The sequence below is a fragment of the Galeopterus variegatus genome, unplaced genomic scaffold (assembly GCF_000696425.1).
Source record: "Galeopterus variegatus unplaced genomic scaffold, G_variegatus-3.0.2 Scaffold9908, whole genome shotgun sequence".
In the NCBI taxonomy this organism is placed as follows: Eukaryota; Metazoa; Chordata; class Mammalia; order Dermoptera; family Cynocephalidae; genus Galeopterus; species Galeopterus variegatus.
This window is the reverse complement of record NW_007736019.1, coordinates 27,777-41,355: the sequence shown is the minus strand read 5'-3', so window position 1 is coordinate 41,355 and position 13,579 is coordinate 27,777. Positions and strand designations below refer to the sequence as shown.

Here is a 13,579-nt window from a genome sequence, read left to right as displayed (position 1 = left end):
GGCAGGTGGCGCGGAGCCGAGGCTCCGAGGGGACGCGCCGGAGGGATGGACGGGTCCGGGGAGCGCAGCCTCCCGGAGCCCGGCAGCCAGGGCTCGGCGACCGGCGACGACGTTGAGATCGTCGTCAACGTAGGGGGCGTGCGGCAGGTGCTGTACGGAGACCTGCTCAGCCGGTACCCGGAGACCCGGCTGGCGGAGCTCATCCACTGCTTGGCCGGGGGCTACGACACCATCTTCTCCCTGTGCGACGACTACGACCCCGGCAAGCGCGAGTTCTACTTTGACAGGGACCCCGACGCGTTCAAGTGTGTCGTCGAGGTGTACTATTTCGGGGAGGTCCACATGAAGAAGGGCATCTGCCCCATCTGCTTCAAGAACGAGATGGACTTCTGGAAGGTGGACCTCAAGTTCCTGGACGACTGCTGCAAGAGCCACCTGAGCGAGAAGCACGAGGAGCTGGAGGAGATCGCGCGCCGCGTGCAGCTCATCCTGGACGACCTGGGCGTGGACGCGGCCGAGGGCCGCTGGCGCCGCTGCCAGAAGTGCGTCTGGAAGTTCCTGGAGAAGCCGGAGTCGTCGTGCCCCGCGCGCGTGGTGGCGGTGCTGTCCTTCCTGCTCATCCTCGTCTCTTCGGTGGTCATGTGCATGGGCACCATCCCCGAGCTGCAGGTGCTGGACGCCGAGGGCAACCGCGTGGAGCATCCCACGCTGGAGAACGTGGAGACGGCATGCATCGGCTGGTTCACGCTGGAGTACCTGCTGCGCCTCTTCTCGTCGCCCAACAAGCTGCACTTCGCCCTGTCCTTCATGAACATCGTGGACGTGCTGGCCATCCTCCCCTTCTACGTGAGCCTCACGCTCACGCACCTGGGCGCGCGCATGATGGAGCTGACCAACGTGCAGCAGGCGGTGCAGGCCCTGCGCATCATGCGCATCGCCCGCATCTTCAAGCTGGCGCGCCACTCCTCGGGCCTGCAGACCCTCACCTACGCCCTCAAGCGCAGCTTCAAGGAGCTGGGGCTGCTGCTCATGTACCTGGCCGTGGGCATCTTCGTCTTCTCCGCCCTGGGCTACACCATGGAACAGAGCCACCCGGAGACCCTGTTTAAGAGCATCCCCCAGTCCTTCTGGTGGGCCATCATCACCATGACTACCGTGGGCTACGGGGACATCTACCCCAAGACCACGCTGGGCAAGCTCAACGCGGCCATCAGCTTCCTGTGCGGCGTCATTGCCATCGCCCTGCCCATCCACCCCATCATCAACAACTTCGTCAGGTACTACAACAAGCAGCGTGTCCTGGAGACCGCAGCCAAGCACGAGCTGGAGCTGATGGAGCTCAATTCCAGCAGCGCAGGCGAGGGCAAGGCCGGGGGCTCCCACGGTGACCTGGACAACCTCCCACCAGAGCCTCCAGGGCAGGAGGGGTCGGGCTGGAGCAGCCGGCTGAAGCTCTCCCACAGCGACACCTTCATCCCCCTCCTGACAGAGGAAAAGCACCACAGGACCCGGCTCCAGAGTTGCAAGTGATACGTGGGCGCCCCTGGCAGAGATAGACTGGGCTGGTGGATGGATGGACAGTGTGGCGGCATGGCAGTGACAGCTTGAGGGGGGGCTGTCCTGTGTCCCCCTGACCCTTCTTGAACAGACTCAGAAGGCCCTCCTGGGTGCCTCCGACAAGGCCGGGTAAGACTCCCTGGTGTTGCCAGCTGTCCAGGAGCAGGGAGGGAGGGTTGTGCAGGAGCCACAGGGCTGTGTGGGGTGAGTGGAGGCCGCGGCCCAGCTGGCAGCAGAGCTATGCCAGCTTCTGTACCTCCTTCAATAAAGCCTCCTGCTCTGTGCACCCTCCTGTGTTGTGGGTTCTGTCACAGGCTGGCTGTCACCCCTGAGGGTGGCTCATGCATGCCCCAGTGTCAGGCCAGGAGGTAGGTGTGCAGCCCAGGGGGGTGGGGGAGCTATTTTTAGTTGAGAGCTAATTAAAGCAGGGCTCCTAAGCAGGGTTCAGTGCCAAGGAGCCCCGCCACATTCCAGGAGGCTCTGTGCAGGCAACTCTTTCCCTCTGTTTCCTTCTGGGGGAAAAGCTTGCTCCCTGAGCACTCCCAGGAGTGGGGCAGTTCACAGAACACACTGAGCAGCGTGGTGACCGCTTCCTTATCACTTGTGTGGGGCCCTTTTCACAACTTCTCTCTTTTCCTTCCAGCCACCCTGCTGGATAGGTGTCCCCATTTTACAGATTAAGAAACTGAGGCCCAAGGCTACACAGAGCAGGGATTCTGTCCCAGGTCTGATGATCCCAAAGCCCATGTGTTCTTTCTGATACCAGTAGTCTTGGGACAGAGGCATCGCTTGGGCTCACGACAGGTGCATCTGCAGACCAGGAGAGGTACTGAGCTTCCTCAGTGTGGGGTGCCTGTGCTCCAGCCCATCCTTCCTTCTAGCCCTGATACCTTTGAGGCATCTGCTGAATGGACAAACCTGAGCATGGCCCAGTGGCTCACTGTCAGCCTAGTCAGAGAACCCAGGGGAACAGAGTCAGACAGACCTGGGTTTGAAGCCCAGGGAATGAGGAGGAGATCTGAGATGCCTTCAGGCTTAAGCACTTTTCTCCAGTGCCCCCTTCCCCTCAACTCCCTTACTGGCTGTGTGACCTTATGCCTGTTGATTAACCTCTCTGATCCTCATTCTGATCATTTAGTTAATGGGCATATAATAACTATTTCAGATAATCATGGTTCTTAGCACAGCACCTGGCACTTAGTAAATGCTTAATAAGTGGTACCTATTTCTGTTACTCTGTTCAGGAGGGAGGTGAGTGGCACAGTTGCCCACTCTGGCTTCCATAGGTCTCAGATGGGCACCCGGGTGGAGGAGGGGTGGGGCAGGGCATTGTCAGATTGTTCTTAGTCGAAGGCTAGGAGTTGGCCCTGGCAGGCCCCTCTCTCTGGCTTTCCACCTTCCTGAACCCGAAAGCTCTGTCCTTCCCTCCCCTACAGAGGCAGCTGGTGCAGAAGAAGGAACCCTGTGAGGGGGCACAGGAGGGAGGGAGTGGGGAGGAAGACTAGATGGGGGAGTTGGGGGTAACTCTGGGTCTGCCACCATCCCAGGCCTGTCTTTCCCCTTCTCTGGGCCCTGGCTTTTCCATATGTATAAAAAGAGATGATTTCTCAGTTCACTTTCCAGGTCTGACTTTCTATGATTTCAAAGTCTTAGGCTGGGGATGCTCTGTAGTGGGGACTCCAGGAGGTGGGATGCTATCATTGGAGGGGACCTAGGAAGGGGAGGTCTTGGGAGAGAATTAGAGCCATCCCTGTGGAGTGCATGGTTTGGCTTTAGAGTTGCAAGTGACATGAGGCCACCCCAGGCAGAGATAGATGGACAGTGGGGCAGGCATGTCAGCAACTGCTTGAGAGGAGCTGTCCTGTGTCCCTCCAGCCCTTTCCTGAGCAGACTCTGCAGCCCTACTGGGCACCTTTGACAAGGCCAGGTGAGACTCCCTGGGGTTGCCCTGAGCCAATGCGTGTGCCCCTCCCTCACACGTTTCTCCAGGAAGATGCTGGGTTGGGTGACCATCAAAGGTAGAGGAATGAGCAGGTGGGGGCTGGGGACAGGGGACTCAGTGGGAGGGGGAGAGGGGCTGCCCAGCCTCTAGTCGGGAGGGAGGGGATGCTGTGGGAGTGTAGTCTGTGCATCCCTGGGGCTCGGTGGGGTTGCCTCTCTTGTCCCCTTTGTCCCAAGAGTCCTTGGGAAGCCCCAGAACCTGTGCTGGCTGGAGGGCTGTGAGCCATCAGAAAGGGGAGAAACTCAGGGATTGCAGAAAGGCCAGGATGACTCCGGATCAGGAGGCCGCTTTCACAGCTACAAAACCATCTTGGAGTTTAGCTTGTCCATTGTAGGGAGGAGTAGACTGAGTCCCAGAGGGGCAAGCGGTTTGTGTGAGATCCTCACAAATTAGAAATGACAGGATCCTGACCCCAGAAGAGCTCAGATTGTGACAAATAATCCTTATACCGTGACATGCTTTTTGTCCTGGAGGAGTGACCTGGGGCCTTTGGGAGCCAGAAGGAGAGGCAGCCCACTCCCCCTGGGGAGTCTTTCTGGGGGCCATGTTCTTGAACTTTGCTGTACATTAGAACCACCTGGGGAGCTTTAAAAATCCCAGTGTCCAGATTGCACCCCATACCTATTAAATTAGAATCTCTGGGGGACACACCAGCCATCAATATGTTTTTAAACTTTAAAGTGCACATGAGTCACCCAGAGTTCTTGTTAACATGTAGATTTTGAATCAGTAGCTCTGGGTGGGTCCTGGACTTCTGCATTTCCAGCAAGTTCCCAGATGAGGCTGCTGCTCCCAGTCCCTGGACCCCACTTTGAACAGCACGAGGCCAGAGCAGCAGTTGGCAAACTACAGCCTGTGGGCCAAATCTGGCCTGCTACCTGTTTTTGTACAGTCTGGGAGTTAGAAATGGTTTTTATATTTTTCAATGTTTGAAAAAATTCAAAGGAAGAATAACAACAGCAAAGCCTCGTTGGAATAGAACAGTGCCCCGTCTGTTCTGGGATTGTTGGTGGCTGCTGTCGAGCTACGACGACAGAGTTAGGCAGCTATGACAGAGATCACATGGCCCCCAAAGTCTCAGTTATTTACTACCTGGCCCTTTAGAGAAAGGGTTTGCCCCTGCTGGGCTATAGCAAATGATATCTAAGCGAGGCCTTAATACCCGTGACAGCGTGAGAGACACAGGGCTGTGGGACCCGCTTCAGAGAGGGGGAGACCCGCTCCTAAACCCCAGGGCAGTTGTGGGGATCACAGTGAAGCAGCCTCCCTTTCCATCCCTCTCACCGTCCCGGGGCTCAGCTCCTCTCTTTCCTCCCGGGAACCCCCAACTCTGGTTCCCTGCAGCGTGTTCCCTGCAGCTCTGGCTTCTTCCCTGCTCCCCAACTCTTGTCCACGGCCCTGTGGGGTCACCCCATCCTCGGGACCGTTGCCTCACACAATCTTCTCCAGCTTGGTGAATCTCACAAGTCTGCTGTAACCCCCTAATGTCTAGTGGGAGAGAGAGGAGAGATGCTTCTTGGAGGTGCAGAACGTCCAGGGAAAAGGAAAGCCAGGCATCATTGGGTGCAGCCCCCTGTTCAGATGGGAAAGCTGTGGCTCGGGGCATGTCCTGGTGAGGGAGGGGGATTTGCTAGAGGCCTGAAGGGCACCACCCACGTGAGGGGTCCGCCTCGTTCTACTTCTCAAAAAGCTGGGAGCATGCAGTGGACACCATTTCCAAAACAGAATTGTGAGTGCAGGACCACGTGTGCACCCACGTATGTAAAAGCAGACTGATTCCTGACTTCTAAATGATAGGACACATGGCAGACACTATCACAAACAATTTCGTTTTAGCCTCAAAATAACCCCATGCAGTGAACTAATTATCCTCAGTTTTACAGATGGGGAAACTGAGGTCTAGAGGTCAGAAGAAACAGGCTGGTGGTGATTGTGCTGCTTGTTGGTGGCAAAGGTAGGGGCTGTGCCCAGAGCCTCCAGCTGACACATGTATCCGGAGCCAGATCATGCACCTCTCCTGGCAGCTGTCAAAGCTCAGTGCCCAGCAGGCCCCACTTAAGGTCTGACCCCAGCTTCCTAATAAGGTGAAGGATGCCATCATCTGATCTCTCTGGGAGGCATTACTTCATGAACCGTGCACTGGTTTTGGGGGTGGTGTTTTTTAAGGAAAGAAAGAGAAGGTAAACACATTTCCTTGGACGAGCAGCTTTGGGCCAGATGCTTGGGCCATAAAGAGTTCAGGATCCATCCTGGCAATGGTAGGAGGTGTCTGAAGCTTCAGCCTCCCGTCTGGGATCTGGAGGTACCAAAAAGAAAACAGAAAAAATATCTGTGAAAACAGCAAGACCTGGAACTATTTTACACACACTCCCAGATGAAAACCTGGTGGGAGGCGGGTTTCACCAGCAATTGCCCTGGGGGTACAGGGATGGTTGTTCACTGCCCTACCGGGGGCGCTTCAGCCAGAGAACAGCCCCCTGTGGGGAATGCTGGAGAGGCAGGGGACCTGCCTCCCCCTGTCCCTGGCTGCCTGCTCCTCCCATGACCCACAGAGAGGATAATTAAATGTCTCCCAAGTTTCCTGTCATCTCCCAGGGAGACGAGGGATGGGGGGTGTTTCCAGAGAGGCCTCCCACCTGTGCGCCCATGGAGACAGTTCTGTGCACCCCGTGCGCCTGAGAACGCATTTTACCAGGAGACGTGGGGATTTCATGGATACCCATAATCTAAAGCGGAAGCTCCCCCTAAATGCTTTTCTCCACTTGTAGTAGCCCAAGACGTAGCTACAGGGATGATGTGGGTTTCTAAGAGGAAAAAACAAAACAAGAATCAGGAGACTTTGTGCTTAGTTGTTTCTTGGTGCCAGGGCTGCCGTAATCATGATTTTATTTCACTCTCCCAACAAGCGGCCAGACGGGCATGATTGTTCCAGCTCCATGTGGGACCCATGAGGTCTGTGAGTCACAGGAAATCACCTGTGGCTGTAGGGCTAAAGAGAGGTCAGTGAGGGACTCCAGCTTGAGCTGGGGGACTGCACAGCCCTGTGCCTCCCCCTCCACTTGCCAGGAGGGCCTGGTGCCTGCTGCCCTGCAGGGCCAGCGTCTCTCCCCGAGGAGCAAGGCATGCGGCCACAGCTGCCCATCCTATGCTCCAGTTGAGCCTCTGGGTCTCTTCCCAGGTAAGAGGCTTGACTGCAGGTGAAGGAAAGCCTGGTCCTGCCAGGGCACCTGCAGGCAGTCATGTCTCCTCTCTGAACACAAAATATCACACCTGTTGGCAAGGACTTGACTGGGACAATGGGGTCTGTGTTACAATTGTAGCAGCCCCGGACCTGGGAGGGGATGCAGATATCAGTTCATATAGGCCTGGCTTCTGCCAAGGCATGTGCTGGCTAAGCTGTCAGGAGCTGTCACATGGAGCCAGGGGCTTGGCGTGCTATGTTGTAGTTGTCCTGGCTGGGTTCAGTGGTGCGCTCCCGCCTTGGAGCACAGGCCCCAAGGGAGGTCTCTGGTGAAACCCCTGGCAGCCAGGTTACAGGTAAACTGGAACCTCGAGGACCACCAGCTGCCTCCTGCACCTTGCTCCTGAGTCGGGCAGGAGGCGTGAGCCAGGTCCCCCTCCGCTGTTCCTTCCCATGTCTGCCCAGCCACGAGATGAAGTGCAGACTGCTGAGCTTGGTGCGAAAGGCCCTTGAGAGGCCCCAAAGTTCCTCTCCAGCGTCATCTCCTGCACCTCCCACCCATAAACCCTCCAGTGCACCAGACCCTCCCTGCCTGTTTATGGCGATTCCTGTTGTCCCTGTGTCCCTTCTCCCAATTTTTCACCTGTCAGAATTCTACCCCTGCTTCCAGACCCCCTGCAATGCCATCTTCCCTCTCAGAGGTAATGCCGCCCCTGCCTGCCCTGGAGAGGGGTCCTGGCTTGTGGGGGCACAGGCCGTGCTGTGGAGATCCTAGGGTCAACCCACCTCACTCCGCATCATGGAAACAGACCCTGGGGAGATCACGGGACTGTCTGAAGTCACACAGCAGTGGATGTCTGCTCACTTTCCCTCTCTGTCTATCCCCACCCACCCACACCCACTCCTGGCTACAGGTGTGGGCCTAACCAAGTCAGAGCTGAGGCTTAGCAATGAGGCAGAGAGATGGCCCCGTAGCAGCCTCCCCATCAATACACAGCGTGTGCTGTGGCCGGGCATCAGGACAGAGCCCGGGCTTAGCATCCCCAAAGCACTGCACATTGTCATGTGTGCAATGCAAACCTTCACCGAAACCTCGGTGGCCTGAAGTTCACAGCCAGGGGGTCCGCCCCTTTCGAACTTGTCTGTGTGCCTCTGTGTGTGTGTGTGTGTGTGTGTGTGTGTGTGTGTGTGTGTGTGTGTGTGTGTGAGAGAGAGAGAGAGAGAGAGAGAGAGAGAGAGCAGTCAGTTGCTGCTTTATAAATGGAAGGAGAGAGACTTCTGTACCCTGCTGCTGCTCCTTCCCTTCGTAGCTCTCTGCCCTCCCCAGGCACCTGGGTCACAGCCAACACGACAGGGACATGGACAGCTCTACTTTCCATCCCTAGAATCATCAGCCACATACTTCTCCTAGGATAAGATGGCATAGAACGTGGGGAGAAAGGGACCCAAACATCCTTCCAAGCTGGCTGCCCAGAGCACAGGCAGGGGGACATGCAGGCAGGGAACCGGTCTCCAATGCTGGGCCCAGCATTTGGCATTTTCCAGAAAACTGAGGCTCAAGAGCTTAAGCAACTTGTCCAAGCTTTGTAATAGCATGTGGCAGAGTGGCTGAGCTGCGACGTGTGTCCATCCCGTTGATCAAGTCCCTGGTGGTCATGTCTCACGCTGCCTTTTCTTGGTGCTGCTTGGAGTAGGACAGTGACCTGAGCTGCGATGTGAGTCCCAGGAAAACAGGCTTGTGTCTGGGTCACAGATGTATCTCCTGGCAGCTCAAGCAGTACCTGGCATGTAGTTCGTGCACAACAAAGACCTATGGGGTGAACTTGCTCATCGCCTCCTCTGTGCCTGGCACCGTGCAATGAGATGGCCTGACTCCTGACCACACCTAGACCTTCTCTCTCTCAAATCTGTGTGTGGCTTTCTCATCTCCTGATGGCAGGGACCACGCCTCTCCTCTGTACCCTGTACCTAGCCCAGTGCTGCCAGCATAGACAGGAGCTCTCTCTAAGTGTTAACGTAGGATAGTCGCACACCTAACTGCATTCCCAGTGAGCTAGTGCCAAGGCTTCTTGGTCAGAAAGTTCAAACATGGGGATTTATAATGAGTATCTGCCCAGCTGGGATGACTCTCCACTGTCTGGCCCAGTGAGGGGGTACCCTCAGGCCTGCCCACACACGTGGGCTGTGTCTCACCTGCAGACACGGGTGGCGTCCACGGGGCTGTGTCCACGGGGCTTGCCATCTCCACCTTCTCTCCTGGACAACCCCTCCGTGGTCCCGGGGCTGGAGACCCAGGTTCTAGCCTGTGATGCGTGGCGCCCCCAGCCTCCTGTTCTCTGGCCTGTAGTGTCCCTGCACAGGGAGAAGGTGAGCTCCTTTTTGTAACAGAACATCCCTACGCATCTCCCAGAACCTCAGTGTGCTGAGGATACCTTTTGAGAACATTGGCCCTGGTATTTTCTTTCCATTCTTAAAATATTCTTTTAAAAAGGTTTTTTTACTATAAATTTTTTTCAAACACATAGAAAAATAAAATGAATGCTATAATGAATATCAAAATACCCACAAACTAGATGCAACAGTTCTTAGTAGTGTTTACCATTTTTTGCTCAGCATTTTGAGTATGTGCCAGACATGCGGACACATATAACGATGTTCTCTTTCCTAAGGACATGTGATTTTTACACCTGATGAAATCACCAGGTGTTTTCCAAGCCTCCTCGCCCCACACCTTCTACAACTCTGTTTACGCTGACAAGTGCTGGGGGGCTGGTGTCCCTCCCCGTGGCCCCTGGCCTCCCCATCTGTGAGGATTTGGCCTGTTGAGCCCGAGGCCTGAGCCCCAAGGCCTGCCTGTTCTAACACGCTTGGTTTCTGAGAGGGAAGCCAGCGCCCTGCCCAGCGCAGCGGTGGACAGTGACATTGACGGCCATGTCCCTGAGCAGAGCACGCAGGCTGGGCAGGTGAGGGGTTCTACAGCCCGCCATGGCTGCTGCTCCTGCGGCCCCTGAGGGGCTCACTTCCAAGTGGGGGAAGCACACGGGACGTGCGATCACATTTGGGGGCTGGAGGGATGTTGTATTTTATTTTACATTTGCAGCCCCTCCTCTGTAGCCCTCACCCCTCTCTGCTTGTAGCAGGTTTGAGCTGCTGTGCTGGCTGTGAATCCACATTCCTCCTGGAGGATGTTCAAAAGCAACACCTGGAATACAAGATGACTTCTTCCACCCACCCCACCACCCGCACCTCCTGAGGCCAGTGTCCTACAGAAAAGAGGGCACCTTGGGGACCCAAGAGGGGCGAACCCACAGGGCACCCAGAAGGTCCCAGCCTCACCCATCATATCCTAGTTTTTAACCCCCAAAGCCCACTCACTTGTCCCCCACCTCCTGTCTTGACCATTTTCTGTGTAGCAAAGGGATTTGTCAAAAGTGCTGATTGGGGGCCGGCCCCATGGCTCACTCGGGAGAGTGCGGCACTGGGAGCGCCGAGGCCGCAGGTTTGGATCCTATATAGGGATGGCCGGTGCTCTCACTGGCTGAGCGTGGTGCAGACAACACCGTGCCAAGGGTTGTAATCCCCTTACCCTGTCAAAAAAAAAAAAAAAGTGCTGATTGGACGAGTCACCCATCTCCTTGCTTAAGCCCCCAGCGTGCTCAGCGTGAAGTCTAAATTCCATGGCATCTCTTGGAGGCTTCCAGGATGAGGCCGTGAGGCTTGCTTCTCTCCTTTTGCTCCCTGTGCTCCGTGCTCACATGGGGTATCCACTGGGACGCTTTGGGTGGCAAGTGGCCAGGAAACCTTAGCCACGCAGACTTAAGGCTAAGGGCAGGTGGATTTCAGGCTTGGCTTGATCCAGGGGCCCAGCTCCCTTTCCCTGCAGTTGTCCCAGCTCTGCCTCCTCCACACTGGGCCTCGTCTCTGGCTCGTACAAAGAGGCTGCAGCAGGTGTATGTCTTCTACAGAAACATCCAGAAGAAGAGGCACTGTCTTCCTGAGGCTTGCTTCAGAATGAAGATAGATTTCCCAGAAGCCCCAGCAGATATCCTCTTACTTCTCATTGGCCTAACTTGGATAATGTGCCCATTTCTGAATCTATTCTCATGATTGGGGGAAGGCCATTTGCTGAGGCCTGGGTTTCTACAGTCCTCACACAGGGATGGGATTATTGTGACCAACTTGAGCTATTCAGGACTTGTGCTCAGAGGTGACCAGTCCCCGTACTGCTTGGGGTAAGGGTGGACTGAACACTGGGAAGACTCCATGGAGTCTTGTCTACCCAGTATTCACACATACCCTGTAGTCCATGTTTCTGAAGCACCTGCCATGTGCTGGGCATTATTCTAGCCCCTGGGGATAGCTCAGCGAATAACAAAGCAGCTCATCCAGGCCTGGTGGAGTGTGCACATGTGCAGTGCAGTATCCACATGAACTGGCGAGCCTCACTTAGTGACACGGAATTTAGACATCTTCTCCAACGCCGACACCCAGAGGCACCTGCAGGCACTGTGCCCAGCCAGGTCCACCAGGCCTCTGTGAAAGGCCTCTGACTTCTTTGGGTCTTGTCGTTGAGCCTCAGAGTTTTGGACACAAATAAGTCATCTACTGCCCACACCCCCAAAGTCCCTCCCCAGTATTGGGAAAAGAATAGGAAAACGACAGCAAATGCTTTTATCTGGACAACGAGCACTCCACGTGGCACTGGCCTGCAGCACTAAACCATGACTGCTTGGAAACAGGCAGCCTGTGCTTCTGCACTTTGGGGAAATTTCCCCAGCCCACTGTTCTCCACTCTCCCTGGCCTGTCCCTTGGGAGATTCTTCCCTGATGGTTGTCCTCCAGCTTCGTGACAAGAGCTGCATTAGTTCTAGCAGCTAAGAGCAGGCCTGGGGACTGCCTTCCACTCCGGGGAGACCAGGCTGTTGTCAGCTAGGTTTAGGGTTTCTCTGACACCTCTCCCTTCAGTGCTTGGTAGGCTTCCAGTCAATTCCATGCTCTACAGTCAAATACAGAGGTCTTGTCCAGTCTTTTTCCTGTGGGAATCCCTTGCTCCCAGCAGCAAGGCTGTCTCTGCCTTTAAACCTTAGCTTAATGTGTGGCCTCTCCTTTCCTCTTGTCCTGTGCTTGGGGAAAGCAAAAGAAATTGTTTTATGTGGATAATCACCAACTTGTCACGGTCCCCAGGCTGCTCAGTCACCTGTAGGAGGCTTAACAGGTTGTCCTGTGCTTGGGGAAAGCAAAAGAAATTGTTTTATGTGGATAATCACCAACTTGTCACAGTCCCCAGGCTGCTTAGTCACCTGTAGGAGGCTTAACAGATACTTGGAGATGACTCACTCGGGGTGGGGGTGGGGGTGGCGGGTGTCACATTGGTGGGGTACCCCCTCTCATGCCCTATTGGCAACTCTTGGCTCTCCTCTGCTAGCATCTATTTCTGTCAACAGTCCTTGATAAAAAGCCCATGGCCTCTCACTGGCCAGAATTGGGTCACTGCTGTGGTTAGGGGCCAGCCACGTCCCGACTGGAGCAGGCCTGGGTTCCTGAAGCAGTCGCTGGGGTGCGGCATGGGGGTTGCAGCACAGGATGCAAGGATGCTGAGGGGGGAGGCCACAGTGCCACACAGGCCCTCGGAATGGGGCAGCAGCATTGCCCTGTCCCCAGCCTTGCCACTCACCTCTCAGCAATTATGGTGCTGCCCCCTCCAGCAGGAACGTGGTGAAACTGCCCCCTTTCCACAAAGTTGCCTCCTGGCTATGCTTAAAGGTACATCTTCTGGGTCACCTCCTCCAGGAAGCCCTCCCTGACCACACAGTCTGGGTTTGCTGCCCTTTTCTGGGTCCTCTGGCTTCCTTTGATCAGAGCACCTGCCTTCTCGGCTTGTACTCACTGCCCCGACTCCCCTTGTCCCCTCCTCCCTACCTCGCTGTCAGCTCCTCCAGGGCAGAACTGTGTCTTATCTCCCACATCATGGAATTGACTGGAAAACTAGTAAGCATTTGAGGGACATGCATTTCAAAGAAACCCAAAGCCCAGCCGAGCCTCGGGTAGGGCCCAAGTGTTTGTTGAGTGAGTGAATGATGAGGGGGTGGGTCAGCAGAAGCAGGAAGGATAGAATCTGGTGCCCAGCAAAGCGGGTCTCTGGAGGCACTTGCCTACGTGTTGCTACTACAGGCCCCAACCTCTGAGAGGCTGGTGGGGAGAAGAAATGGGCCCATGGGTCATGCACGATGCTTCTCTCAATGCGGCATCGAGGAGGGGCCTGGGGTTGCCCCCAGTGTGACCAGAGCCAGGGATGGCTTATGGGAGGTCCCAGGGGTATGTCCCAGGTCCTGCCTCTGCCCCATGAGCAATCTGTCAGAGGGGGCACTGCTTGGTGGGAACCCGCTAGGGGAGGATGAATGCCCCATCTGGTTTGGAAATCTCTGGTGTCCCAGGGCTGGAGTTAACAAAGGAGATGCCTTTCCCCCTGAGTGGCACTGCAAGAAGATCCTCTGTCCCTTCTCCATTCTGAGGCCGGAAAGCTCCTTCTGAAACACGTACCAGAGGGACCACTGCTCTGCCTAAAGCCTTCCATGGCTCCCCGTTACTCTGGGGGAACATCTCAGCCCTTCGGAACCTCTCCCAGACTTCACTGTGTGCGCCGTTCTCCTCTTTAGCCCTCCACATGGTCACAATTGTTTGAAGCTCAAAATCAGGGTTTCTCACCCTCAGCACTACTGACACTTTGCACCTGATGGCTCTTTGTGGTGGGCTGTCCTGTGCACGGTAGGGTGTTTAGCAGCATCCCTGGCTCTACCCACTAGGTGCTAGTGGCATTCGTCCTCCCCCACTCCCAATGG

At 55.8% G+C, this 13,579-nt stretch overlaps 1 protein-coding gene across 1 annotated transcript; it reads left to right on the top strand.

Annotated features, from left to right (window-relative positions):
• The first annotated feature begins 7 nt into the window (after window positions 1–7).
• On the top strand, window positions 8–1,843 carry KCNF1 (potassium voltage-gated channel, subfamily F, member 1). Its single transcript, XM_008593956.1, has one exon. It carries the CDS (start codon window positions 46–48, stop codon window positions 1,528–1,530), a length of 1,485 nt encoding a protein of 494 aa, XP_008592178.1. The 5' UTR covers window positions 8–45; the 3' UTR covers window positions 1,531–1,843.
• The last annotated feature ends 11,736 nt before the right edge of the window (window positions 1,844–13,579 follow it).

Coding starts and splice junctions, on each gene's coding strand:
- KCNF1 (XM_008593956.1), top strand. CDS start 46: ATGGACGGGTCCGGGGAGCGCAGCCTCCCGGAGCCCGGCAGCCAGGGC.